The sequence below is a fragment of the Rhipicephalus microplus genome, chromosome 5, assembly GCF_043290135.1.
Source record: "Rhipicephalus microplus isolate Deutch F79 chromosome 5, USDA_Rmic, whole genome shotgun sequence".
NCBI lineage: Eukaryota > Metazoa > Arthropoda > Arachnida > Ixodida > Ixodidae > Rhipicephalus > Rhipicephalus microplus.
The window spans coordinates 94,203,306-94,226,401 of NC_134704.1; the positions used below are offsets into that span (position 1 = coordinate 94,203,306).

At 45.8% G+C, this 23,096-nt stretch overlaps 1 protein-coding gene across 4 annotated transcripts in view; it reads right to left on the reverse strand.

Annotated features, from left to right (window-relative positions):
• Nucleotides 1-544: 544 nt before the first annotated feature.
• The window catches only part of LOC119174334 (uncharacterized), a 71,048-nt gene continuing 48,496 nt past the window's right edge, over nucleotides 545-23,096 (reverse strand). For all 4 annotated transcript variants that reach the window (XM_037425190.2, XM_075895770.1, XM_075895771.1 and 1 more), the window contains 3 exons: nucleotides 19,171-19,296; nucleotides 9,395-9,704; nucleotides 545-5,749 (listed from right to left, as the gene is read on the reverse strand). In XM_037425190.2, coding sequence (XP_037281087.2) covers nucleotides 5,436-5,749; nucleotides 9,395-9,704; nucleotides 19,171-19,296 — 750 coding nt within the window. In that variant the 3' untranslated portion in view covers nucleotides 545-5,435. The remainder of the gene's footprint in view (nucleotides 5,750-9,394; nucleotides 9,705-19,170; nucleotides 19,297-23,096) is intronic.

Here is a 23,096-nt window from a genome sequence, read left to right on the forward strand (position 1 = left end):
TCCCCAAGTACTCGATTATTTTAGAGTGTACTACCAGATCATGGTCACAAGCGTGGGCAGGGTTCCCTTTCATGGGAGGTTGCGGGAGTGAAGGCTAGTTAAAGTAGGGGGCAGCCTCTGTGGCCCCCTCCGTTAAGTGACAGAAGGTGCTCCGCCTCCCCCCTCCCCAGTGCGCATGCATATCGTAAATGCATATAAAGTTAATATGAGTGAGCCGCTGCCGTGCAGTTCTGCAGGCTCATGACTTCATACCTTGCACTATTATTTTAATTTCCACTTGCTGAAGTTACTTCCAGAAACCTTTAAAGTGATGGGCAATACCCGTTCTACAAAAGTGCCCCGAAATTTGTAACGCAATGTACATCGTAATCAAGCAGTCATATGAATTCTCATAATTAAAAGTTGTTCTTGAATGGCCACTTCAAATTACTAAAACTTCACTCTGACAACAAACACTGCCTAAGAGCTAGAACTTGACGTAGCAGTGCAGCGCGCTCATGTAGGATGACTGAACTGTTGCGAAACGATGAAGCAAGGGACGCCATGCTTTCGGTCAAATTTTAATGAAACCGAAACAGAACAGAAACAGCACCGCAGATAATTAATGAACAGGAACACACATAATCTTTGGTACGAACAAGGTTGCAAGACATATTACCCGTTTCTTTTGAGCAACAAAGAAAAAGCACCCTGACTCAATCCGAAATTGTTCATTCATTAAACTTGAACATTATAAAATGAACAGCTTGCATGCAAGAACAAATACAAGAACAGCGAACAGCAGCAGCAGCAACTTAAGCAGCGGGAGCACTAGACATCAATGCGCCAAGAATTCAGCGTGGATTCATTCATTAGGCACCAATGCAGATGTTTAAGCTTTTGTTGACAAAAACTCAGTACAAGATACCATAAATGAGCGAGATCTTTTTGTAGGGGATGGCAAGCCAGCCAAACCACATTCATACGCAACGTAAACAACGCAAGAACGTGCATACAGTGAATCCCTCAAATATAAAAAGGAAAACACACAGAACCATACAACTCTAATTCTAGAATAATAGAAACAAACACTAAAGCACACTGATGCGACCAATCCACTCTCACGAATGGAATACAGGTACTAATGTTGTAATACCGCTTGAGTTCGCCCCCTCTCCATAGGGCTTTGTATCTGTATTATATTAAATAGAAAGGGAAAGAACTGTCCAACATTTGTTAAAGAAGAAAACTAGAAAAATCCAACACGCAGGCACCACGCTTCTGACGACAGTCATATGGACGTAATTGCTGCAATACGCAGTTGCAGATAAGACTTGCTCTCTGTGAATGCGAAACGAGTGCCCATTTACACTCTCAATCAACGGAGTATGTTTGCACGTGCAAACGGCAAGAGTCAGAGGTGAGAATGCGTGCGTGAATTGTTGCAAGTTGTGGTCAGGAAACATAAAAAAAAAGATCTAGTGGCGTCTATCGAGCTGCAGCTAGAGTGGAACAAAGATCAGAGCAGTGACAGAACTCTCCCAGGACCAAACAGCGTCAAACTTTCAGAGAATCCCACCTCCCAGAAAAATGTTGCAAGGTGGTTCTCAGAAAAGCAATATGGTATAAAAGGAGTATTGCAAGGAGCTTTCCAAGCCACAAAGTATCCCTTACCCAATTTCGATGCCAGACCAGTGTTCAGTATCGAGCAAGCTCTTAATCTGGAGAAGTGATGTGTGGGCCACAGGCAATCTTCTGATTGTTTAAAGATTGCAGCATCTGTGCACTCCAGAAACGAGCATACTATTAGCACTTACAGTAACTCAAGTCATCCTCGGTTAATTGTAAGTGATGGACCACATAAGACATTGTAATATGTCTGCCAAATGAGGTTTGTAATTAGAAATAGCATCGTTGATCATAAGTTCGTCTTGAAGTTTCTTTTTTGTTGTTGTCAGTCGTAAACAATTATTAATTTTTTGGAATGTACTAGTGTTTGCTTAATGATATTTTGAATATTCAAAATAGCAGCATCTTTGTAGTCAATTGGCATTGAGGAGAGGGCTGCATTACTCTATTCTGTTTTGATAGGTGCACTTCAATAAGTTCTCACTTAGCTAAGGATAACGCAACATCACAATGCACTTATGGCAGTTACAAACAGCACAAAAACATACAAAAAACAATGGTGAAAAAGAGCACGCAATTCTGGCTCAATTTACCACGTTACAACATTCATCACAGGTCGGTGCGACAAGATACATTACAGAAATTTATGGCGTGAGTTGCACCAGCTTTCGCATTAACATGGCAGTCAGTACGAAGAACAACATGTGACAGTTACAGACTGGAAAGATGCATCTGTATTGATTATACCTCTTCTACTGTGTAGTGTAAGTGCTGCTTGCCACGCTTGCAAGTTTGGCTTCTACCCACGATTTAGCATTGAGCACATAATGTACGCTCTCACTATACACACAGATGAACAGCCCAAGACCTGTAAAACTGAGAAGGGCCTAATACGGCACCGAGTCTCGCTTAGTCACGTTTCTCCGTACAATAAAGCCATAAATGAGCCTTGTGTAAATTGAGCAATCTTCCTATGCACCAGTAGTCCACACAAAAGATGGTATTTGAGTATTGCACTGTGATTACACTGATGGTGCCATGACTGACATGATACACCTCTGGCGACTACACATTCAGCATCAGAATGTCGTAGGGCAAGGCACCATCAGAATGACGTAGGGCAAGGCAACACCTCATAAACGCGCAACAGTGCCTGGACTACTGCAGCCATGCAAAACGTAGCAGTTTGTACCTCAAAGTATAATATAAAATTGGCACTTGTGAATATCACTCTCCTTATCTATACTAAGCCGGAAGCTTTAGGATGCCTTACTTGCGCAAGTACACTTCTTCAACTGTATAGGTACGAAGCATTTAAAAAAGAAGCTCAAGGTGGAGAAAGCAATACATAATTAGAATTTGTTCCTTGTGGTAACAATACACAGAAGCAATTGCTTGAAACAAATTTAGCACTGAGCATACTTAACCAACTTAATGCAAACAACATTTCATTAATGTTCACAGGACAAGTTTGTCTGAGCCAGTGTGGCAAGGAGTGGCCAGTTACTGAGACCACAAGGAATAGCAAGGAAGAACAGCAAACACTGAAAGATTGCTTTGTGATACTGCCAGACATAATTGTCAAAACATTAAGTTATCACTGACCATAAGCAGTTAGTGCAGTATTTTGTTAAACCACAAACTGTTTGACGTTCATGGTGAGATGCAATACACGAGCCACTGCCCTGAAAAAGATAGTGAAAAGCAATCTATCATTTCTCATGCTCTGTTACTGAAGTGGTCGAAAACTGGCCCACCTAGCAGCAGGGACTATCTCGGCTCTTAATGTAACATGTTTTGCCATGAAGCTTTTTTTTTTTTGCTAAGGGTGCATTATGGGCCAGCTTGATAAGGGACATCACAACGTAGGGGGTTGTGCTTTAATGTCAAAGCCGTCTGAAACTTAGTTTGTCGGATGAATGGTTCCATCATGGCTCGCAAGTTGCAACTCATACTGAACGCAACAGTTCTAAGTTTCCTCAGATAGCAGCTGTTTCATCTGTACAGTAAACTCGCTCAATTTAGCAAAGTACAGGAAAAAGTCGTGCTTAATAAAAATAGTTGAAATGAAAACTTGTTGGTCCCCAAAAATTTCACTCTCCATGTAAGTGTGTCAGGTAAAGAAGCATTGTTGGATATGAAGATCGGGCAATTAACATTAGACACAATGACACTAGTTCGGAGAACGCTGGCTGTGATCGCAGATTTTCATGATCAACTGTACAGTGAAGTGTATGGGCAGACATAGAACTTGAACAAGCAGTCTACATGGCCATGCTGTCAAGAATGGTTTTGATTGGCAGATTGAATTATACAAGGTACAATATAAGGCACATATCAAAACTACTTACAAGTACATGGCATGAGTATGGCATACAAGAAAATGTCACAGTAAATTATTGCACTGTTGTGACCCAGTGAACTTTCATTTAGATATGCTACCCCTCTGCATAGCAGAAAAGAAGCAACATCGAAGGGAACAGCCCCATTGATGCAACAAGAAAGGCACTAGTTGGCAGAAGCTTCGTGTAAAACCCCGTTACCAGGTGAATACCCTGTAATAGGACTAATATGCTTTTCCAAAACTACAGACATGATGGTGTGACTGCCTATATTTAATCAATGATGATTTATTGACCATGTGTGCAGATTCAGAGGTCATGCTTTTTATAGCCCCATAGGTACCTGCAGAACACTGAAGCAAGTCCAAGGAGCAAAGGGCTGTAAAAAGCAGATTCTTTGCAATATTGTAGTAGCCCACATTTTAAAAAAATATGTCAAACATTGTATTCTGAGGCTCTGTTCTTTCCAGCAGCAGAATTTTCAACATGCTCATCTAAGCCTAAAGTGTTATGAATATTATATTTTACTTTTACCATCATTCATTATTAGATCACAGTATTGAACTCACCTTTGGCACAATTTATGTGGAACATGAAGTTTGTACTATCAGAAATTCAGCCCACCTTTGCAACCAAGGAAAAGGGCTCATGCTGTGAAGCAGAGAATGCTCACAAATAATTAAGGCCCCTCATCAATGAATTATCGTAGGCATGCAAGTGCAGTAGAGAAAATCTATGGGAAGGTCAAGCAGCGCAAGATAGTTACCGGCAATTATTTACGTCCCAAATATGAATGACTCAGCCCAATGTGTCCCTCTTTGTTTATGAGAAATAAACTTGCCCCAAAAATGTTTATAGCATTCTATCGCTTCTGCAGACTGAGTCAATGCAGCACACCCCATTCAATATGACATGCATCATGAAGTTGACTAACTAGACAGCAAATTATAAGTTCTGACTTTCTTTTTGCACAGAAGACGATACATTTAGGATTCAACAGTCACCCCTCCATTTATGTGCAAATGTGTAGGCAGCTCAAGATGATTGGATGCGAGAAAGAAATGATCACTCGGCTACAAGTTCGTGAAAATGCACCGTTTTTGGTAGCACTGCTTCTCAGGCATGATAAGCCGATGTTATTAATGAGCTGAGTGGGCACCCTTCATATAGAATTTATACAGTGTCTGCTGGTTGACGTACTAGGGCAGCAGAAATTGATGAAACACATTTTTGCAAAGTAATTATATTAGCATTCAGGACAGTTATACTAAGATGCCGCAACACTGGCTCAGGGACGCACTTCGTGGTCACATATAATGGCAGCATCGTTACAGCGACACATGCGCAGAAAGTACCTGTCATGTTGCACTGAATGTGTGAAAAGGTAAGTGTTATGCAGAAAATGTGTTGCATCAAGTTCGGTGCACATGTACATTATAAGCAGCTTTGGACAAGCAGCATCAATCGAATGACGCTATCCCTGCTTCATGATGTAAGGCTCATTAGATTTGACGCCCTCTGCTCGGCAGACTGGGCCTCGGCCACAGGATCCAGGGTCCCGAGCGTGGAAGGGGCATAGTGGCCGTTTGTCTGTGGCCGCAGAACTCCCCCAGCAGCACTGTAGGCCATGAGGGAAGACAGTGTCATGACTCCAGGCACACGGGCAACAGTCGCAAGGCCAGCGTTAGTGGTATGACTAGTGGTTGCCACAGAAGTCAGCCCAGCTTGACTGAAGAATGGCAAGGTCAGGTTTATGTGAGGCAGCGCAGAATTTTTGCCTGCCAGGCTGTTCATATCCCCTGCAAAAGCAGGAAGTGAGTTCTCAATCACACGTTATACAAAAGCATCTTGCACAAATTTCAGTATGCTGCCACTCAGGAATCGGCAATACAGGCAAAGATTAACGATGCCTAGAAAAATACAGCATTTCACAGAATGTCAGCATGTCTCACAGAATGTGTGCCCTCAACACAAGCCGACCTGCTCGCTATCAGCACATGTACTAAAATATCTACAGCATGATGCTATCAGTGGTCATGATATGGAGTTTTCTCTGGTGCTATACTGTTTCGAGAGTAATATTATCCTCTATATCGAACTCGCATAAATTTCACTTACACTGAGCCTTTCACAAATACGAACTCATTCATCTATTTCATATGTGATATTACATAACACTTTGGTCAGATGCTAACCTTATGCATTCAAAACAACAAAAGTACCCTAAGAAGTACTTGGCAGAATTTGAAATTGATTGATATGTGGGGTTTAACGTCCCAAAACCACCATATGATTATGAGAGACGCCGTAGTGGAGGGCTCCGAAAATTTTGACCACCTGGGGTTCTTTAATGTGCACCCAAATCTGAGCACACGGGCCTACAACATTTCAGCCTCCATCGGAAATGCAGCCGCCGCAGCCGGGATTTGAACCCGCGACCTGCGGGTCAGCAGCCAAGTACCTTAGCCACTAGACCACCACGGCAGGGCCAGAATTTGAAATGCTGAACCTATTCTGTGTGATGATTAACGTATTGTATGGAGCATCCTATGTTGACATTTAACGTTATCATCACTGAGATATGTCTACCAGCATGAGGACCCCATTGGAAACTTGTGTATTTGTCACATCAGTCATTTTTTTGTGTCATACTTTTTTTTTACATCTTATGGTGGTTTTGAAACGTTAAACACTAACAATGATTTACTTTTATTGCAATAGCAATTATATAGACACTCCTGGTTGGATTTTGCTGTCGGCGTCGCCGTCATTCATCGCACATGCATAGGTATCTATATATATGAAAATGCAAGAAAGAAAAAAATTAATCTAGAAAAAGACTCCAGTGCGTGGAATCGAACGTCAGACTGCGGAATTGTGAGTGCGAGGCATTAGCCACTGAGCCACGAATGAGCACCTCCTTCAATGTACAAACGCCAAGCTATTTATATTTACCACTTACCGCTGGTAATAAGCATTTTGGGGGGAACTATCGTGTTTTCAGCATTACCAGAGAGATGGTGCAATGAGCGCGTGTCGCCACACTGTAACGACGCGGCGACGCGTGCTCTCATCTCCCACGTGTGCTTTTCCTTACGGAGAGAAAGCAGGGTGGCCGCACACGCATGCGCTTGCTTCTCTCGTGGGGAGACACTAGCATGCCTTGGGCTTTCACCGGAACGGTTCTGTTGTAGTTACCGTGTACACAAAGGTCACTGCCATTGTTACACAGTCTACCTTTGCAAAAAGGGAGCGCTTTTCAGACACAGCAAAGTAACAACTTAGACGCTTATTCGCGTTTAACTCTACTTGTGAGTACAATTCGTGCCTTATTCATGCGTGAGAAACACAGGGCACATTTCGATCTGCTTGCCATTCTGCACGTGACCTTCCGATTCATTACTATTACGTTCATTGCTTCACCTTTGTGGCAAAGCTGTAATAAACTTCTCAAAATTGGTATGGTCTGACAATACATAAAATGTTACTGAATGCTCTGTGAGTTTTACAAGTCCTAGCAACTATTGCTGCTTTCTTACGTTCTTCTGCGAGGTAGGACTCTAGGACGTTGTCCACCAATGACAGTTGTTTGATAGTCTCGAACACCTTGCTATCAACCAGCCCTCAACGCATGCCACCCTTTTCGAAATTCTAGTAATAATTGTGCCGGTCTAACATTCCAAAACCACGATCTCATTGTGAGAGACACCGTAGTGGAGAGTTCCGTAAATTTAAGCCAGTCATGATTCTTTAGCATTCCCCTAAATGCAAGCACACGGACTTCAAGCATATTTGTCTCAATCGAAAATGCGGCCACCGTGGCCGGTCTTCAATCCCGCAAACTGCGGGTCAGCAGCCTCGTGCCTTAGCCATTAGACCACCGATGCGGGTCCTTTTAGAAAGTCATCCGCCGCGGCCGACAAGCTGAATTGTCCTATATTTGCGTGCTTATCGGCAAATGTAACCCAAGACAAACGGTGGCCAAAACGTGTTTCCGACTCCAACACTCCCTTCTGGCGTTCGTAATCTTTAAAGACATAGCCTTCAAGATTCACGTTCGCTGCTTCCAGGGTACCGTAATGGGGATTTAAATTTGAGCCATATATGAGCCAAAATGATGGATAGAAATATAAGCTGGGAGGTAGAATTAAGTCAAGTTACACAGCTGCAGCCTTAACAGGCAGGCTTTTCACGAATTCACTTCGCATTCTTTACGCGCAGCACTGGCCCATGAACTTTACAACTAGTGGTCTCCGAGGGGTTGTATAGTGGGTAAGAATGTTTACTCAACTGTAGTTGAGTAAACGTCCAACAGTGCATGAAAGTTCATAAAATGCAACCAGCACCCACCCCCTCCCGTGAAAGCCATTAAGAAGCGAAGCCCATACCTCCCTCCCCCCCCCCCCCCCATCAGGCTATTGCCTTTGTATATTTTTTGCAAGTTTTGGCACATTCTGTGTGAATGCTCACAATCTGCTCTGCAATGCACTAGACGAACTGGACAACCAGACTCTTTTGGAAGAAAGAATCCTGCACTACCGACAGGACTTTACATCGCAAAAGAAGGCTGTGAAGGCGCTCCTGCACTTCTTGCGTTTGACCAGCCTGTCCATACCACTGTAATCGGAACGCCCTGCATGTGTGTGCATGTGAATTTTTTTATAACTTATTTTATATCTCCTTATCTCTATCCTCTTCCCAGCTCTTCATTCCCCACCCGTGTACAGGGTAGCAAACCAGTTCTTTAGGTTAACCCCCTTGTTTCGTCCTTTTATTTATTTCTCTCTCTCTTGCAATTCTTCCCAAGCATTTTTATGTTTTGCAAGTGTTATTCTAATTATTTCTTTCTTGTATCATTGCTCTTGATGTGACACTGTGTCAATCTTGGGGTGAGGAGTGCGAGTAGCCCTGACCATAGCGAAAATGCGTTCGCCACGAAGAGCCCACACTCGCCTTTACACTACCGCTCCCAGCCTACTCCTAGAAGATCGCTACGCCTTGACGCCTTTTCCACTGAGCATTAACTTTGTCGCACGAGGCGAGCCTTTCAAGTACTCATGCAGCACCCCTGCTTTGGCTAGACATCACTTCGAGACTTCGTGGACAGAGTCAGAAGAACACAAACAGACGGTGAAGAGTCTACTAAGAACAGCTTGTCCGTGAAAGAAAATTTGCTCTCTTGGAATCTGTCTGTCAAACGCATGATGAGATCGTAAAGTGCGCCATATAGTTTGAAAACCAGGACTAATGTTGATCAACAGGGGTTGCACCTATATCAAACTTTTGCATTTCATCGCCTTAGTCGGCAGTCAAACTCGCTTTCTACATGGCGATCACGTCGTCAGATGCATAACTCTCTCTTTGGTTTTAACTGTATCGTGCCACACTCTCTCCTAATGTTTTTTTTTTCACACGGAAATGCAATACGCGCGCTAGATGCTTACCTGTGGCAGTTTCGGGAACTCGCGATGATCCCAGAAGCTGAGCCTGCTGCTGCTGGTGGTGCGCACTGCCCTGCTCCTGGTGAGCTTGCTGCGGCTGCTGCAACGTTGACGCCTGGTCCGCCGAGCCCGTGGACAGCAAGACACCACCTTGCACAGCGAAGGCCGCGGCAACGGCGGCTGCTGCAGCCGTTTCAACCTTGACGACGGGTCCACCCACACCTGCCGCAGCTGCACTACCAGCCGCAGCGTTCTTAGGCTTGCGCTTTCTGGTCTGGATACTGTCCTTCTTCATGTTCTGTGGACGGTTTATCTGCGGGAGAGCAGAGAGCACACGAAATGATATCGTCATTAATGCGCTCACGATCCTCAGCCTCCGTTCGGCACAATCATCACCAACCTGACTACGCCCACTGCAGGGCAAAGGTTTCTATCATTATCCACTGATCGACACGGTCTTGTGTTTTCTGTTGCCTTGTTATACCAAGGCACGTTTTAATCTCGTCGGCCCACCTAACTTTCTCTCCCCCCTTCGTGCCTTTGCCTGTTCTGACAATCCAGACCAGTAACCATAATGACCAGCGGTCATCCTACCTACGTGCACGGCCCATGTCTCTTTCTACTTCTTGATTTGAACTCTGATATCCTTAACCCCGGTTCGTTCCCTGAACCATCTTGCTCTCTTCTTCCCCTCCCATACGAACGTTCCGCACAAACATACGCACAAAAGAGCGCAACTGTTCACGCTTCTTCTTAAACACGGCTTGTACACTTGTACAGGAAATAACTAGTAGAAAGATAGAATAAACACAAGCCTGATAAATAATTACTGCCTAATTTGACAGCCTATTCCCAACTAGAGCTTATGCCTGAGCGCGCCAGAAACACAAAAATAGTTTCATGGCGTCCTGAACGCAGTGTCAACACATCTGAAATAGTACGCCGTGTGAACTAAAAAAAAATTAAACTCTTAAAGCATGAAGGACACAGCCAATGAAGCCTTTGAACTGGATTTGTACTCACTCCCGCCGACTTTAACGCCGACACCAACTTTGAAATGCATGCATACAAATGGACCCCCCCCCCCCTCCGAACATTTGATAATGTAATCTAAAAATTCTAACTAGTACAATTTATATGGTACTGGTAAAAAGTTATATTGGATACACACTATACCGGAGTAAAGGTTTACTTAAGATAAGAGTCAATCAGTCGTCAATATAGTGAACGAAAATTAATTGAATTCCAAAGGGGATGTTTTGCGAGCGGAAGCTCACCCGACAAAGCACTGGTTTATTTACAGCAAGGGCCAACTCGAAGCATGGTGACCGATCCCAGGCCATCGTCTTCCTCTTTTCTCTCGCTCGAGCCCCGTGCCCACTGGCTTCATTACAGAATTAGTTGATTGAAAGAACAGGTGTAAGAATATCTCGAGACAGGCCATGTTTCTGAGATCCACTTCGAGAGAGCAAGGAAACACAAGTTAACACAAGAATACAATAAAGCACAATAACGCCGATGTACCAGACATTTAAGTCAAGGGTCAGGGTCCCTTACTTTTTTTTTTAGTGTTGGTAAAGAGCGTAGTGCTTGCTCGTGCGCGCGTCGATCTCGACATGCCTTCAGGAATACTATGCACATCAGGCTTGTGCATGGTACTCCAACCAACTAAGTATTTTCAGTTTTCATTTTTCAGACTGTACTGCGCTCCGAGTCTTTGAACAATAAGAGAATATGCGTCACTGACGAAACGACGCAGCTTGGATGTTACAACGAGTGATGGGTGACATGTAATGGTTTAAAGGAATTGACAACCAATTTTCTATTTATCTTGGTTACCCTGGATTCCTCAGTGTGAACGCAAATTAAAGTGCAGGGATGATCTTTGCATTTTGACCGAATCGAAATGTGGCCACTGTGCCCGAGAGTCCAACCCACGTACTCAGCTCCGCGATGCTACGACCGCGGTTATCGTTACAGTTATGTCTACAGTGATGTGTTATTCTGTCCACCGAAGTTAAATTGACTGTATATGCTGCGACCGTGCCTGTGATCTCAATCTAAAGACACGTATAATTATCTCAAATGAAGTTCGAATGGCTGTATCACATGTATGCAGCCTCCAGCGCATAGCGATCGCATTGAGGCCGTACAGCGGGAATCTCCCCACAATCCTTACAAGAAAAACAAAAAAAAACGAAAAAACGCTCCGTCACCAGTGCCGCCCTGTGGGACAGGTGGACCTGTGGCGAGCCCCTACTCATCCCTCCTCGTCACTTGTCAACACGACATAGCACGCGCATGTCGCTCTGCCCCAGGCTGCTGCCGCTTCTCGAGTGTCTCCCCAAATATGTTTACGCCTCGCGAGCAGTTGACGAAAGAAGCCGCAAAGTGCTCTTTCTCTGTCTCTCTCTCTCTCTACGCGTCTTTTTTTTTAAATTTTAGTTGGCAACACCAACGTGTTATGCGCCTGGTCACGCGACGGCCACGCACACGGCGACGCGGCGCCACGCTTGACCTCGCGTGGCCCGTCCGGCTCGACGCGGCGGCCATACTGAAACCGAAGCGGACACGTCCGACACGAGCGTCTCGCCACATACTTTGCCCTCCGGGGCATTTTTTTTTATTCTCTTCTTTTTTTTCCCTTCCAGACCTCCTAAGGGGTCTCGTTTATTTCCCCCACAGCAGCCTCCACTTCTCGGGAAAAGAGATCCCCGCGTTCACACGATACCTCAAGGCCGTTTTCTTTTTAACTCTGCTTTGATGAACCCTTTCTCACTCTCTAGTTCCCTTCTCGATTCCTCCCGCACCTCTGCCCCTCTGCATACGTCACTTATTTGCCTCTTCGTAATTGGTTAGGCGCCAGCGCGTTCAGGCGCCTCTACCCACAGGGTCGCTGTCGAGACTTGAGGAATAGCATGACGATAGTTATAGCGCGAGAACAAAACGATGACACCGAGACAAGAAGGACACGAAAGACACGAGCGCTAACTTCCAACTGAGTTTATTGCGCAGAGCACGAAAATATATAGAGGAGACAGTAACCATGTGATAAAAAACCATATGGCACAAAGAGCAGAACATGAGTAAGAGAAAAACAAAGACAAGAAACAAAAGCACAAAAAAACGTCAAAGAAAACTTTATAAGAAAACGAAAGAGAAAAGTGAAGATAATATAACTACTTACGCGCGCCGAAACCTTCGAGGATCGTGAGTTCCTTCTCGGACAGAGCCACGGAGGGCTTGCTAATACAAGGCACCTGTTCGCGTGCCATCTGCGCGGCCTCGACAATGACTCGGGTGCGCTCATCTCTGTGCTGTGTGCTCTGTGTCTGTGTCGTCGTTTTGTTCTCCCGCTATAACTATCGTCATGCCATACCAACTAGCCCAAGCTGCCACACTTTGAGGAATAGGGCGTGCGGCAAGTGTATGTTCTCTCTCTTACCCCTGATCTTACCCCCCCCCCCCTGCGTGTGGGCTAGTATACTTGACAGTCTAGTTAACTTACGCGTCTTTCCCGTACTCTCTCTCTAAATATGTGCACACATGCATGCCTCCATCGAAGTCGCGGCTGCAGTTGCCGGGAATCTAAACTGAACTACAGCGCTACACTTGTGCGACTGGGCTACTACCGCGGCTATCGCTTCGGTAGCAACTGCTCGACGACGACTCTGTTCATGACATCGAAGACTGCCCCTACGTACATTAGGACAGAAATGCTGAGATTTTCAATTACTTTGAGAACCACGCAGTGAAGGGCTACAATGAAATTCTTCATCAATCGGTGCATTTTAAACAGATGATGAACATGTTCTAGTACTTCAGTGGTCTTTAAACAGCCCGAACATCGCAGGGAAGGCTGAAGCCCTTCTATGGAGTTACATGTTTTCATCCCACATTGTTCGGCAAGCAACATCTTATTTTCATATAACTTGTATACTTGATTGTAGTCCGGTAAATAAAAACAGACCAGCTACAGCGTGAGTATACCGCAAACGATAATGCCAGAGCCACCAATGCGATCGTGAAGAAAATGTGTTGCTAGAAATGGGCGCCTTGTACAGCACCCGTAAACCACTTCCCTTTGACCTTATACGCTTACGGATTAAAGTGCGAAAGAAGAAATAGAGAAAATAGTAAATATTGGGGGCAACCAAGGAAAAATTGATACGAACAATGTTGTTATGGAGGCGTCCGTCGGCGCAGGCTATAAGGCGCCACTAAACCAGGGGCTGAAGCACGCGAAGTCACCGTACCATGGATTCGGGAGCCGGTCAGAGGCGATGTGCGAAAGGCGAGACCGGCAGATAAAAGGCGACAGCGTGCAAGGGGAGCGCGATATTAAATAGCATCGCACGCTTCTGCTTGAGATAAGGAGGACCGCCGTTATCTGCCTTATTAAGGGCGTTCATGAGCTTAGTCCGTATATACGAGAAGACGAGGATTTGTTGAGACGCAGGGAGCCCGGCTACTGCTCTGTGTGCATAGATGAGAATTGCGCGAATGGACGCGGATTCATATCCGAACTTCACACTCGGCAGCTGTCCCTTCACTGCAACTTGAGCCTGTTTGATAAAGGACACGTTCGCCTATGCAGCATACGTATGAAATATGTTGGCTGGGTATAAGGCTGGTGTCAGGATATTTGGCAGTGCACAATAACGACGTCAGATTTTATTTATTTTTTAATTTGTACTGGAGTGGGGCAGGGGCGGCGCCAGGATGTTTTTACTGGGGGGGGGGGGGGGGGCAACCACGAAAAGTGAGTTCCTCCGGGGGGGGGGGGGGCAAGCTAGCTCTGCTCCTACTAGGTTTTCAATATATGCTTCCGGGCACTTGGGTGGGCATAGGGGGGGGCAGGCGAGAATTTTGGGGGGGGGCTCCAGCCCACCCTTGCCCCCCTCTGGCGCCGCCCCTGGAGTGGGGGCACCTACTACGAGTGAGTTCATTCAGACGGGCAGGAAGGCTGGGAACTTGGACATTGTTTTGAGTATGTTGGCTCCTGGTTGTCTCTCAGGGTAGTCATTTGAAGCTGTAATGACAACTTGTAGTAGCAAAATGTAGTAAGGTTTTCTTGTGGGTAGTAAACATTGCATCCAGTAACTTCTCATAAAACATTTAAAGAAAAATGTGGAGCGACAACTATGGTCTCCCTGTGTATCGAACATGTACTCTGGTTCTTTTCAATGCGACTGCTGTCGCATTGGCCGAGTAAAACGTTTGGTATTTCAGTAAACGCCTGTACCCCAGGTGGAGCTATTTGCTATGTACCCACCCTGCGGAGGACAATGCTCCACAGATTGGCTGGAGCTCTGCGAGCAGCACGCCTCCTGTGGCCAGTCCTTCTATCCACAATGTCATTTTGACGTCACGAAAGTTTCACAACTCTCAACGGAAGTGAGAGGGGAGAATGCCTTTCACGTGAACGAATTGTGACCTCCAGTGGGCTGCTTTTGGACACACATCTCGGAGGCCCTGAAGAAACTCTAATCCGGTTAGCCCTTGACTTAGGCCTAACGCGGCCGCACACCTGAAACACTTGGAAGGTCGGTACACATTCGCTGCATCGTGCTCCAATATGTCAACAAGCTCTTACTTAAGGTCAGACTTGTGAAGTTTGTTTAAGTGTCCTGTTACCGTAGATTAGGTCCACTTTTTCTTGACGCTGCGAATTCGCTGGCGGGTTCGGTGCGTTGACTTGGCCAGGAGCACCTTGACGTCACTGCTCCCCGCTTTTTTTTTTTTTAAGTAAGCGAATGCAATTCACTGAAGTGGATATGTCCGCTAAGCGGGTACGTTGAAAATGGCGCCCCAGGTTTGTGTGCTGCTGTTTATTTACATGTGGATTTGTAGTAAGGTGAACGAGAATGTAAGTGCAGCTCTCAATAAATATGTGTTGTGTTTTAGAAACGCAAGGACTCAGACTCACCAATGTTTCCTCGAGCTGGACTCACCCGGACTGACTCTCACGAAAATGTTCTTCAACCGGACTCACTCGGACTCTAACTCACTAAAAATATTATTCATCCGGACTAACTCAGACTCCGACTCACAGCTCGGTCTGAGTCATTCCGAGTGAGTCGGTTCACGAGTAAGTTCGCCGACCTATAAGCCCCGAGAACGAACACTGGCGCCACCGCCATCGTAGCGGCGTGACGTCACGGCAAGGACTCGCCTGGTCCACCGTCGCTTTTCGCCCTTGTGTGCGCCCGTTGTGTGCCCGCGCTTTAGCGATATGGTAGTTATTAATCCTCGATTTCGTGACGCAAATATTTCAAGGTTCTAGGTTGAAGGTTCCATAACTAGTGAAAGTTAATAAACTGCAGAAATATTTGATAATATAGCTGATGATAAGCAAACTCCCGTCTGAATGGGAGAATCACAGTGAAAATCGTGAGGCAGGAGAGCAAGACTTTTCTTTTCTTCACGGCATACTCCAAAAAAATTAGTGCTATGAAAATTTCACTGCATACTACAAAAAACTAGTGCCATGAAGTAACGGTAAGTGGTTGAATATGACTAGGCATAGACTTCAAGTTGAAAACACGGGTGATAAAAAATTCGGAATGTCTCAGCTCACTCCGTGGTGGTGTACCATGAAAGTCACGTCTGCCTCTACAAAAAATCTAGGTGATTTGACAGAATTGAACTTTCTACACGGGAGACTTGGTATGAATTACTTTGTCATAAACAGATATTCGGAAATTAAACAAAATAATACAGCCGCGCACACCAGGGTTTCGGGTATGCCGAAATGCCCATTTACTCGGAACATAGGCACGGATTTCTTCTCGACATTCACGAGGTATTATCAAGTCGTAAACTCTAATTTACGTGAAATACTGGTTAAATCTACTACCGTGTCCCAAACGGTAAGCAAACTTCTGGTGTGAGCACCGTAGATATGAAGTTTTTCGAAACAAACGCCATGATCGAAATGAACTGTTTCGATGGCACACACACGCAGCTTGTGACGTCGCCAGCATAATGATTATCTTTCACCTCACTGAGGCGACGACTGGTCTCGCAAGTCATGTCGACCTACCAGATGATGCTCAAGGGTAAGGACATTAAACCAATTTACGAGGTGGCTATCAAAGGTGTTGCTGATACAAGTGTAAAGCAGCTATATACAATGCTGCACAATGATGCAATTCAAGATCAATGAGAACTTCCACGCTTAACCACAACCACACCTAACCTCATTTTGGTGAACAAAAGCACCGTAATTGTCGCGAGGAAAAAAACATGAAGATAAAGAACAAGCTGGCCGAGCAAGTTTGCTAAGAAACTGACACAACTGCTGCGGGGACATTCTAGGGTGAGAGCATTCGAAATATTTTGCGAGACTCGTAGTGCGTGCGTGTGCGGTGCTTAGCACACCGGCGAAAACGCTGTCCGCAGATACGCTGATGCGTGCGGTACAATTGACCCCAGTGAGAGTGACAGCCTCATATCTTGCAGGTAGAAACCACATCGTCATCATGCGGTAATAATTTCGCTGCATCTACGTTCCGCCACCGTTGGCTGCCGGGAATGAAACAGATTCTGCAGCGGGACGCGAAGCTGATGTCAATTTTCGTACAACCGAGCGCGTTGCAGAAGCAAAAGTAAACGTCATTTTTTTATTGTTTAACCAAGAACATTATCGATGCTGTTTTCGTCGTTCTTCTGTTGCTTGAGACGATCAAGAAGAGAATGCAAAGAACGGAACAGAGTTCTAAGCAGGCGCGAGTAATATAGACGCGCAACGGCGGGCGTCGAAGACTCGACGCCATGATGTCACCCAGGCATCCTAAAGCTTTAAGGCCTCCAACTTCTCGAGGCTAAAGGTGATTACCGATAACGCGGACTCCCTCATAGGCGTGCGCATGGGGGAGGGGTGGGACAGGAGAGGTGGCCATTTCTATTAGCAGGGGGGGGGGGGGGGCGCCAAATCAGCCCTATACATTGACGTAAGAGGCCGGGAGACGCTGTGACTCCGGGAGGGCGGGAGCATTGCCAGCCTCATGCATCACGTTATGGGGAGGGAAGGCGCAGCGAAAAAATTTTGTCATCCCACAACCCTGGCAGTTGAAAATCGATGCAGTATAGGTAGCACGGTCGTTGACAAAGTTATGCCGCCCACCCCCTTCTCGCCTAACGCAATGCCACACAGGTTTGCACTTCCCAAGACAAAATGCTGCCAACGCTTATCATCGGTAGTTTCGATTATATTGTTCGCTTCACAGACCTCGTGTGAGCCACCTTGTGTTTGGCGGGGGAGCAACCGTTGCTCTCAGGGATAGCGGTGGAACGTTATTGCGTATAAGGGCGGACATAGGCGACATGGCTGCGTTTTTTGCCGAAGAAGTAAGCGTGACCACCTACGTTTTAGGTTATAAGGACTAACTCTGTATGGACCACGTGATGCAAGTGGTAGTGTATAGGTGTTCTGTGGTGATACTCCCTAGCCTAGTGCCTGAAGGCTCCGCCCATAGCTGCGTACCCAGGCTCTTACGATGAACGCAGTAGTTTCACAAAGCTCGCTTCCAAAATAAGAAAACGACACGCAAACACCAAGCTTCTCGGCGACACGTTGGCGTCAGAGACACCCTAGATGCGGCGGCCTTACTCAGGAGCATGCGGTTATGATCAAAATCTTGACGCTCCGGGTTATCGCTAAAGTCTCTCAAGGGGGAGGGGGTTGTCCCTTCCTTGCTGCTGTTGCTTAGATGACTCGGCTTCTGGTCGGTTCAAAACCGAGAGCAGGCCCCCCCAAGGTTCGCGGCCAGCTCGCCCGGCCAGATAACGTCACCTCGTCTCGTCGCTCGCGTCAAATGCGCGCACACCCGGTCTGGCGAAACCGAAATGCGCTAGATCGCTTTTCATGCGTGGCCTCAACTTTTTCTTTTTTTTGTCATCTTTACTTGATTTGGCTCGCGCTAGTAACTACACGCCCCACGAATGCGCTCTGCACGATTCAAATGGCCATGCGACTAACGCGCGACGCAGCGAGAACAGCTGCACTGTAGAGAGAAAGTCCTTCCCTCACCCTTCGCCCCCGAACATCGCCGCATAGGATGTGCGCAAGTGTTATAGTATTATACGTGGTTAAGTAGATTTACTCATTTGTATCGGATGTTATGTCAGCAGTCAGCTTTAGAAAGGGCGAGGGTAAAATAAAGAACCTCTAGGTTGCCAGCCGCCACTGCACTGAACTATACTCGTACTGATGCGCGCACGTGCACACGCAGTAAGCCATATTGACGTCTGCGTAGTTGCGAAATTGATTCGAAGCCTCACCTCGCGGTACCTCTCACTTATTAAACGGCGGATCACGATACGCTGGATAAGTGATCATCGGTGACGGAATACTGGATGTCTGCTGTATTTCAAAACATGACTTTCCAGGAGAGAGAGAGAGAGACATCCAAAGAAATGCAGGAACGTCAAGCAGACGCATGGCCGGTCTGCTACCCTGCACTTGGAAAAGGGATAAAGGGAGGAAGAGATAGAAGGAAAAAAAAGGAAGAAAGATGCATAGAATCTCGAGCACACGTGGGGGAGTACATCTATAGTCTAGAGGCGGTTTGTTCAGTTCAAGTACTTCAATAGCGCTTTATAGTTGCTTTCTGTGCCATCGAGGTCCACGTCCAAAGTACTAGAACCTTCTGTACAGAAAATGGTCTCAAGAAGTAATAGTAATGTCCTTATTTTCATCCAGCTGTGATTTGTAACGTAATTTAAATACGTTTTCAAAGCAACCTCGCCACTTCTGGTAAATGGTGTGCACGTACCCCGTGAAGTCGGAAGTAGAGGCCGCAGGCGTTGCACACAGGCTCGCCACTGTTGTTCCTCCTCCACAGTGACGTCATGCTTGTGCCGCAGTTGGAACAGACCAGGCCCGCTCGCCGCGCTGCAGACTGAACGAAAGAAGAAAAAAAAACAATGTTTCAGGGAGAATATACAGCAGTATTTAATTCCGGTGCACTATTCAAATTGTGGTTCAGAATTCTTCTGTTAACGTCACACACTCTGGCAGTGCCGTGCGTTACAGGACTTTAAAACAGAAGACTTGGCGACGGCCGTCACGAACCCCAGACAAGACGTCCCGCTCCAGGCTACCCAGAGGGCCTGTGAACGAGCACAGCCTCTCTGTTCTGACATGAGGACTATCCGACGGCTGAGTAGGCCTACCTGGTAGGCCCACTGCTTAGCCTCTCAGGCCATAAAATAAGGCTGTCTGCCAAATCATCTGCCTGGCTTTTAAAAGTAACTTCCTCTTTCAATATTCGAAAATCAGCACACTTGCCACGAGATGGCGCTTAGTAAGCGAGAAAACCCGCAAAAATAAAATGCGGCTGGTGACACCCTCTATGTTTCCGCACCAAATGCAATGATGTCATAGATGTTCACGGCACATACTGGGTCCGCCCTATTTCCTAATCGGCAAAAATGAAGTTCATTGAGCTCAGGGGGGGGGGGGGAGGGGGCGATCGACTTACTATACCACGTTTCTGGCAATTTCGTAGAGTCAATGTCTCCAAAATGAGACAAGTACACTCTGAAAACCGTAACGCCACTCCTGCAGGTTTCGGCGTTAAATTTAAAAATAAAACTTTGGCCTTGATATTCAGTCTTATTTAAAAACTTATGGTGGCAAAATTAACGACCCTAGTGTTGATATGGTACACAACCAAACTAAAAAATATTCAAAGAAGTGTGCCTTCACACCTCGTTCGGGCAAACATATAGATGAATAATATATCGCAAAAACAGACCAACTTCATTACCCGTAAGCGTGAGAGTTAACCTCTAATATTTTGCCTCTGTACAAATAATCTAATTTCGTACACGAACCACTCATCAATTTGTTAATTAGTAGCTCCAACCAGATACTCAGCCAGAACTCTCTGCTTAATCGCTCTCCTTTCTTACACAATCTCTCTTTCTCGTCCTATACTGTCATCCACAGAACACAATCTACGATTTACACATAACCCAAACTGCATACAAGATCTCATAAACAAAAAATAACGGGGTACCTTACGTATTCGCCAAAGACAAGTCGGAGGCAAAGCATTTTAAGCCACAATAACACCACAAGCAAGAAGCGCGTGGCTTGTGCATGCGACTTTTTGGGGGCGAAGCTTCCTATGCCGTGTGTCGTGTGTCGGCGATGTATGTAGTAGTCGTAGTAGTAGGTAGCCCCCTCCACGGCCGGACTAGGGGAACGGCACGCGCGCACCCTTTTCAATTGAGGAGGAAACCCGTGCACGTTGATAAAAAATTAAAAGATAGTTGTTTCTGATGGAATAACCTACAGAGAAGAGTATTGACGACTTATTCTCTAATAAAATTTATCTTGAAATTGATGTTTATTAAAAGAAACTAGTATCAGAAGGATGCACTTAGAGCGCTACAATACCAGAAAGGACTGCCTCGTTAGACTCGCTGGGCTTAACTTTCTTGGTTTTAGCATCTCAATGGTTTTAGCAAGCTTTAGCGAGGGTTGGGCTGCAGTGCCATGAGCATAGTGGACTAGTATATAGCTATGAACTAGAGAGTGCGGTGAAAGGTCGGAAGTAGACACGAAGCACAGGCTGTAAGAGAGTGCGTGAGTGCCACCTCTCGTTTAGTCCTGGTAATGCTTGCTGAATGGCAGTACTTCTATATGCTGAATATAATAAAAAGATGCGACATGGCGCTACTTGGAGTGTTAACTAGATGGACGAACGCATGAATGGATGGACATAAAGACAGATAGATGCACGGACGGATGCACGGATGGATGGAAGGATGGACGCATAGATCGACAGACGGACGGACGGACGGACGGACGGACGGACGGACGGACGGACGGATGGACGCACGGACGGTCGCACAGACAGATGGACGGATTAACTGAAGCAAGAACAAACGAACGCTTCACCCCACTCTCCATCATTCACTCCGTGGATATGCTGCCATTTTTTATTTGCCTTACACGCTGAGGCACTCCGTGGAACTGGGGTGTTTGACAAGGACGATGCATCACGAGACTGAGGCGACAACGTCGCGTGACATTATCGCGTGACATCGTCAATGATTTCTTGTGACAATATAACGTAATCAATTAAGTCGTATTGCGTTCTCACCGAGCGTCAAAGATCGTCGACATTCTCAGAATTGAACATATTCGCCCAGCGCAAGACTACTAGTACTTACGGAGTAACTACGGAAAGAGAGACAAGGACATAAGAGAGCGCTGAAGGGGCTCTTTTCTGTCCCTCTCTCTTCTTCCGTAGTTACGCCGTAACTACTCGCACTCTAGCGCTGTGCAAATATGTTAATTCTCAATCACTAACTAGCCCAAGAATCTGTCTCTGAATTTAGCGACGATATTTAAGTGGGACAGAGGCGGCATGCGCCGAGAACCGAAGACAGCCTATAGCAGTTGAGAAATCGGTGCGCACTGGCTTTGATTACGCAATCGCGTTCTACCCTTGAGGGTGAAGCTGAAGGGTCCTGTAAGCTCTCATCAATTCTGAAGAAGTTTTTAATAATATCACCACCAGGAAACTCTTCAGATCTTAATGAATAAGACCAGAATAATTTCGCACTGTTGTGATATACCACGCACGGTTTCTTAGGCTCGTATTCACAAACCAACCTCGGCCTTACCTCACGTTTTCCTCAACTTCCTTTACACTCTTCACGCGTTATAAAAGCACAAAAATGATAACAGGGCAAAAGATAAGGACAAGGCTAGTTTATAAATACTGGTCCAATTTGTTTATTACGAGCTCTAAAAGTATAAAACCGATAAGGAAAACTGGAGGAAAGGTTGAGGTTGGTTTGTGAATACGGGCCTTAGTGTGCACTTAAAAGTAGCCAACCTAACGCTGCTATAAAAGTAAGTATTCTTATGAACACACTGCAATGCAGTTGCAACATTTCATTGAAATATTTCTACGCCAACGAATGTTTGCGAATATTGCTTTTAGTTTGGCGCGACCTTCTTCTTTCAAGCAATACAATGCAAGTTTATTGTGTACAGTTATTTTTCCTCTTGCATAACGTAATTTGATTCCAGAGCCTTATATTAAAGGTTGTCGATTGAAAAATTTTGAGGTGCTCTAATGAATTGTCTTAATTAGCGTATCACTTATCTAAATCCTAACCAACAAGTGTAACGTAGTACTGAAAGAGTGAGATAAGCTATGGTAACGCCAAGGGCAGATTTAAGTGCGCGCCTAGTGCATAGCATAACTTCATTCCGAAACAATATACTACAAGTTGACCGCATCGCAATTTCGGTGCGCCCTAATGAATTACCTCAGTTAGCGTATCACTTATGTAAACCCTAACCAACACAACCGGAACTGAAGTCGTGTAACATAGTACTCAAATAGTTTCGGATAAGCCCTAGTAACGCCTAGCGCAGCTTTAATTAAGCGCGGGCCGCTACAAAATCGACCTCGCATGGGAAAGCACTTGTGCTCCTCCGATGCCACATCTCTATCGCGCCTATCAGCGTGCGACGATTAGACGAGAAGCGAGTGCTTTTAACGAGGCCGTTCGCCCTAATGGCAAGAATAAACTTGGACAAATCGACTCGCAGACGGGGAACAGCGCGATAGCGCGTTCATAACAGATGGCCGCTAGCGGGAGACAAGATAATAACGAATCGGCTCAACGCGAGCCTCGCGTCGGCCGACGTCATCACTCACGGCGGGTCGGC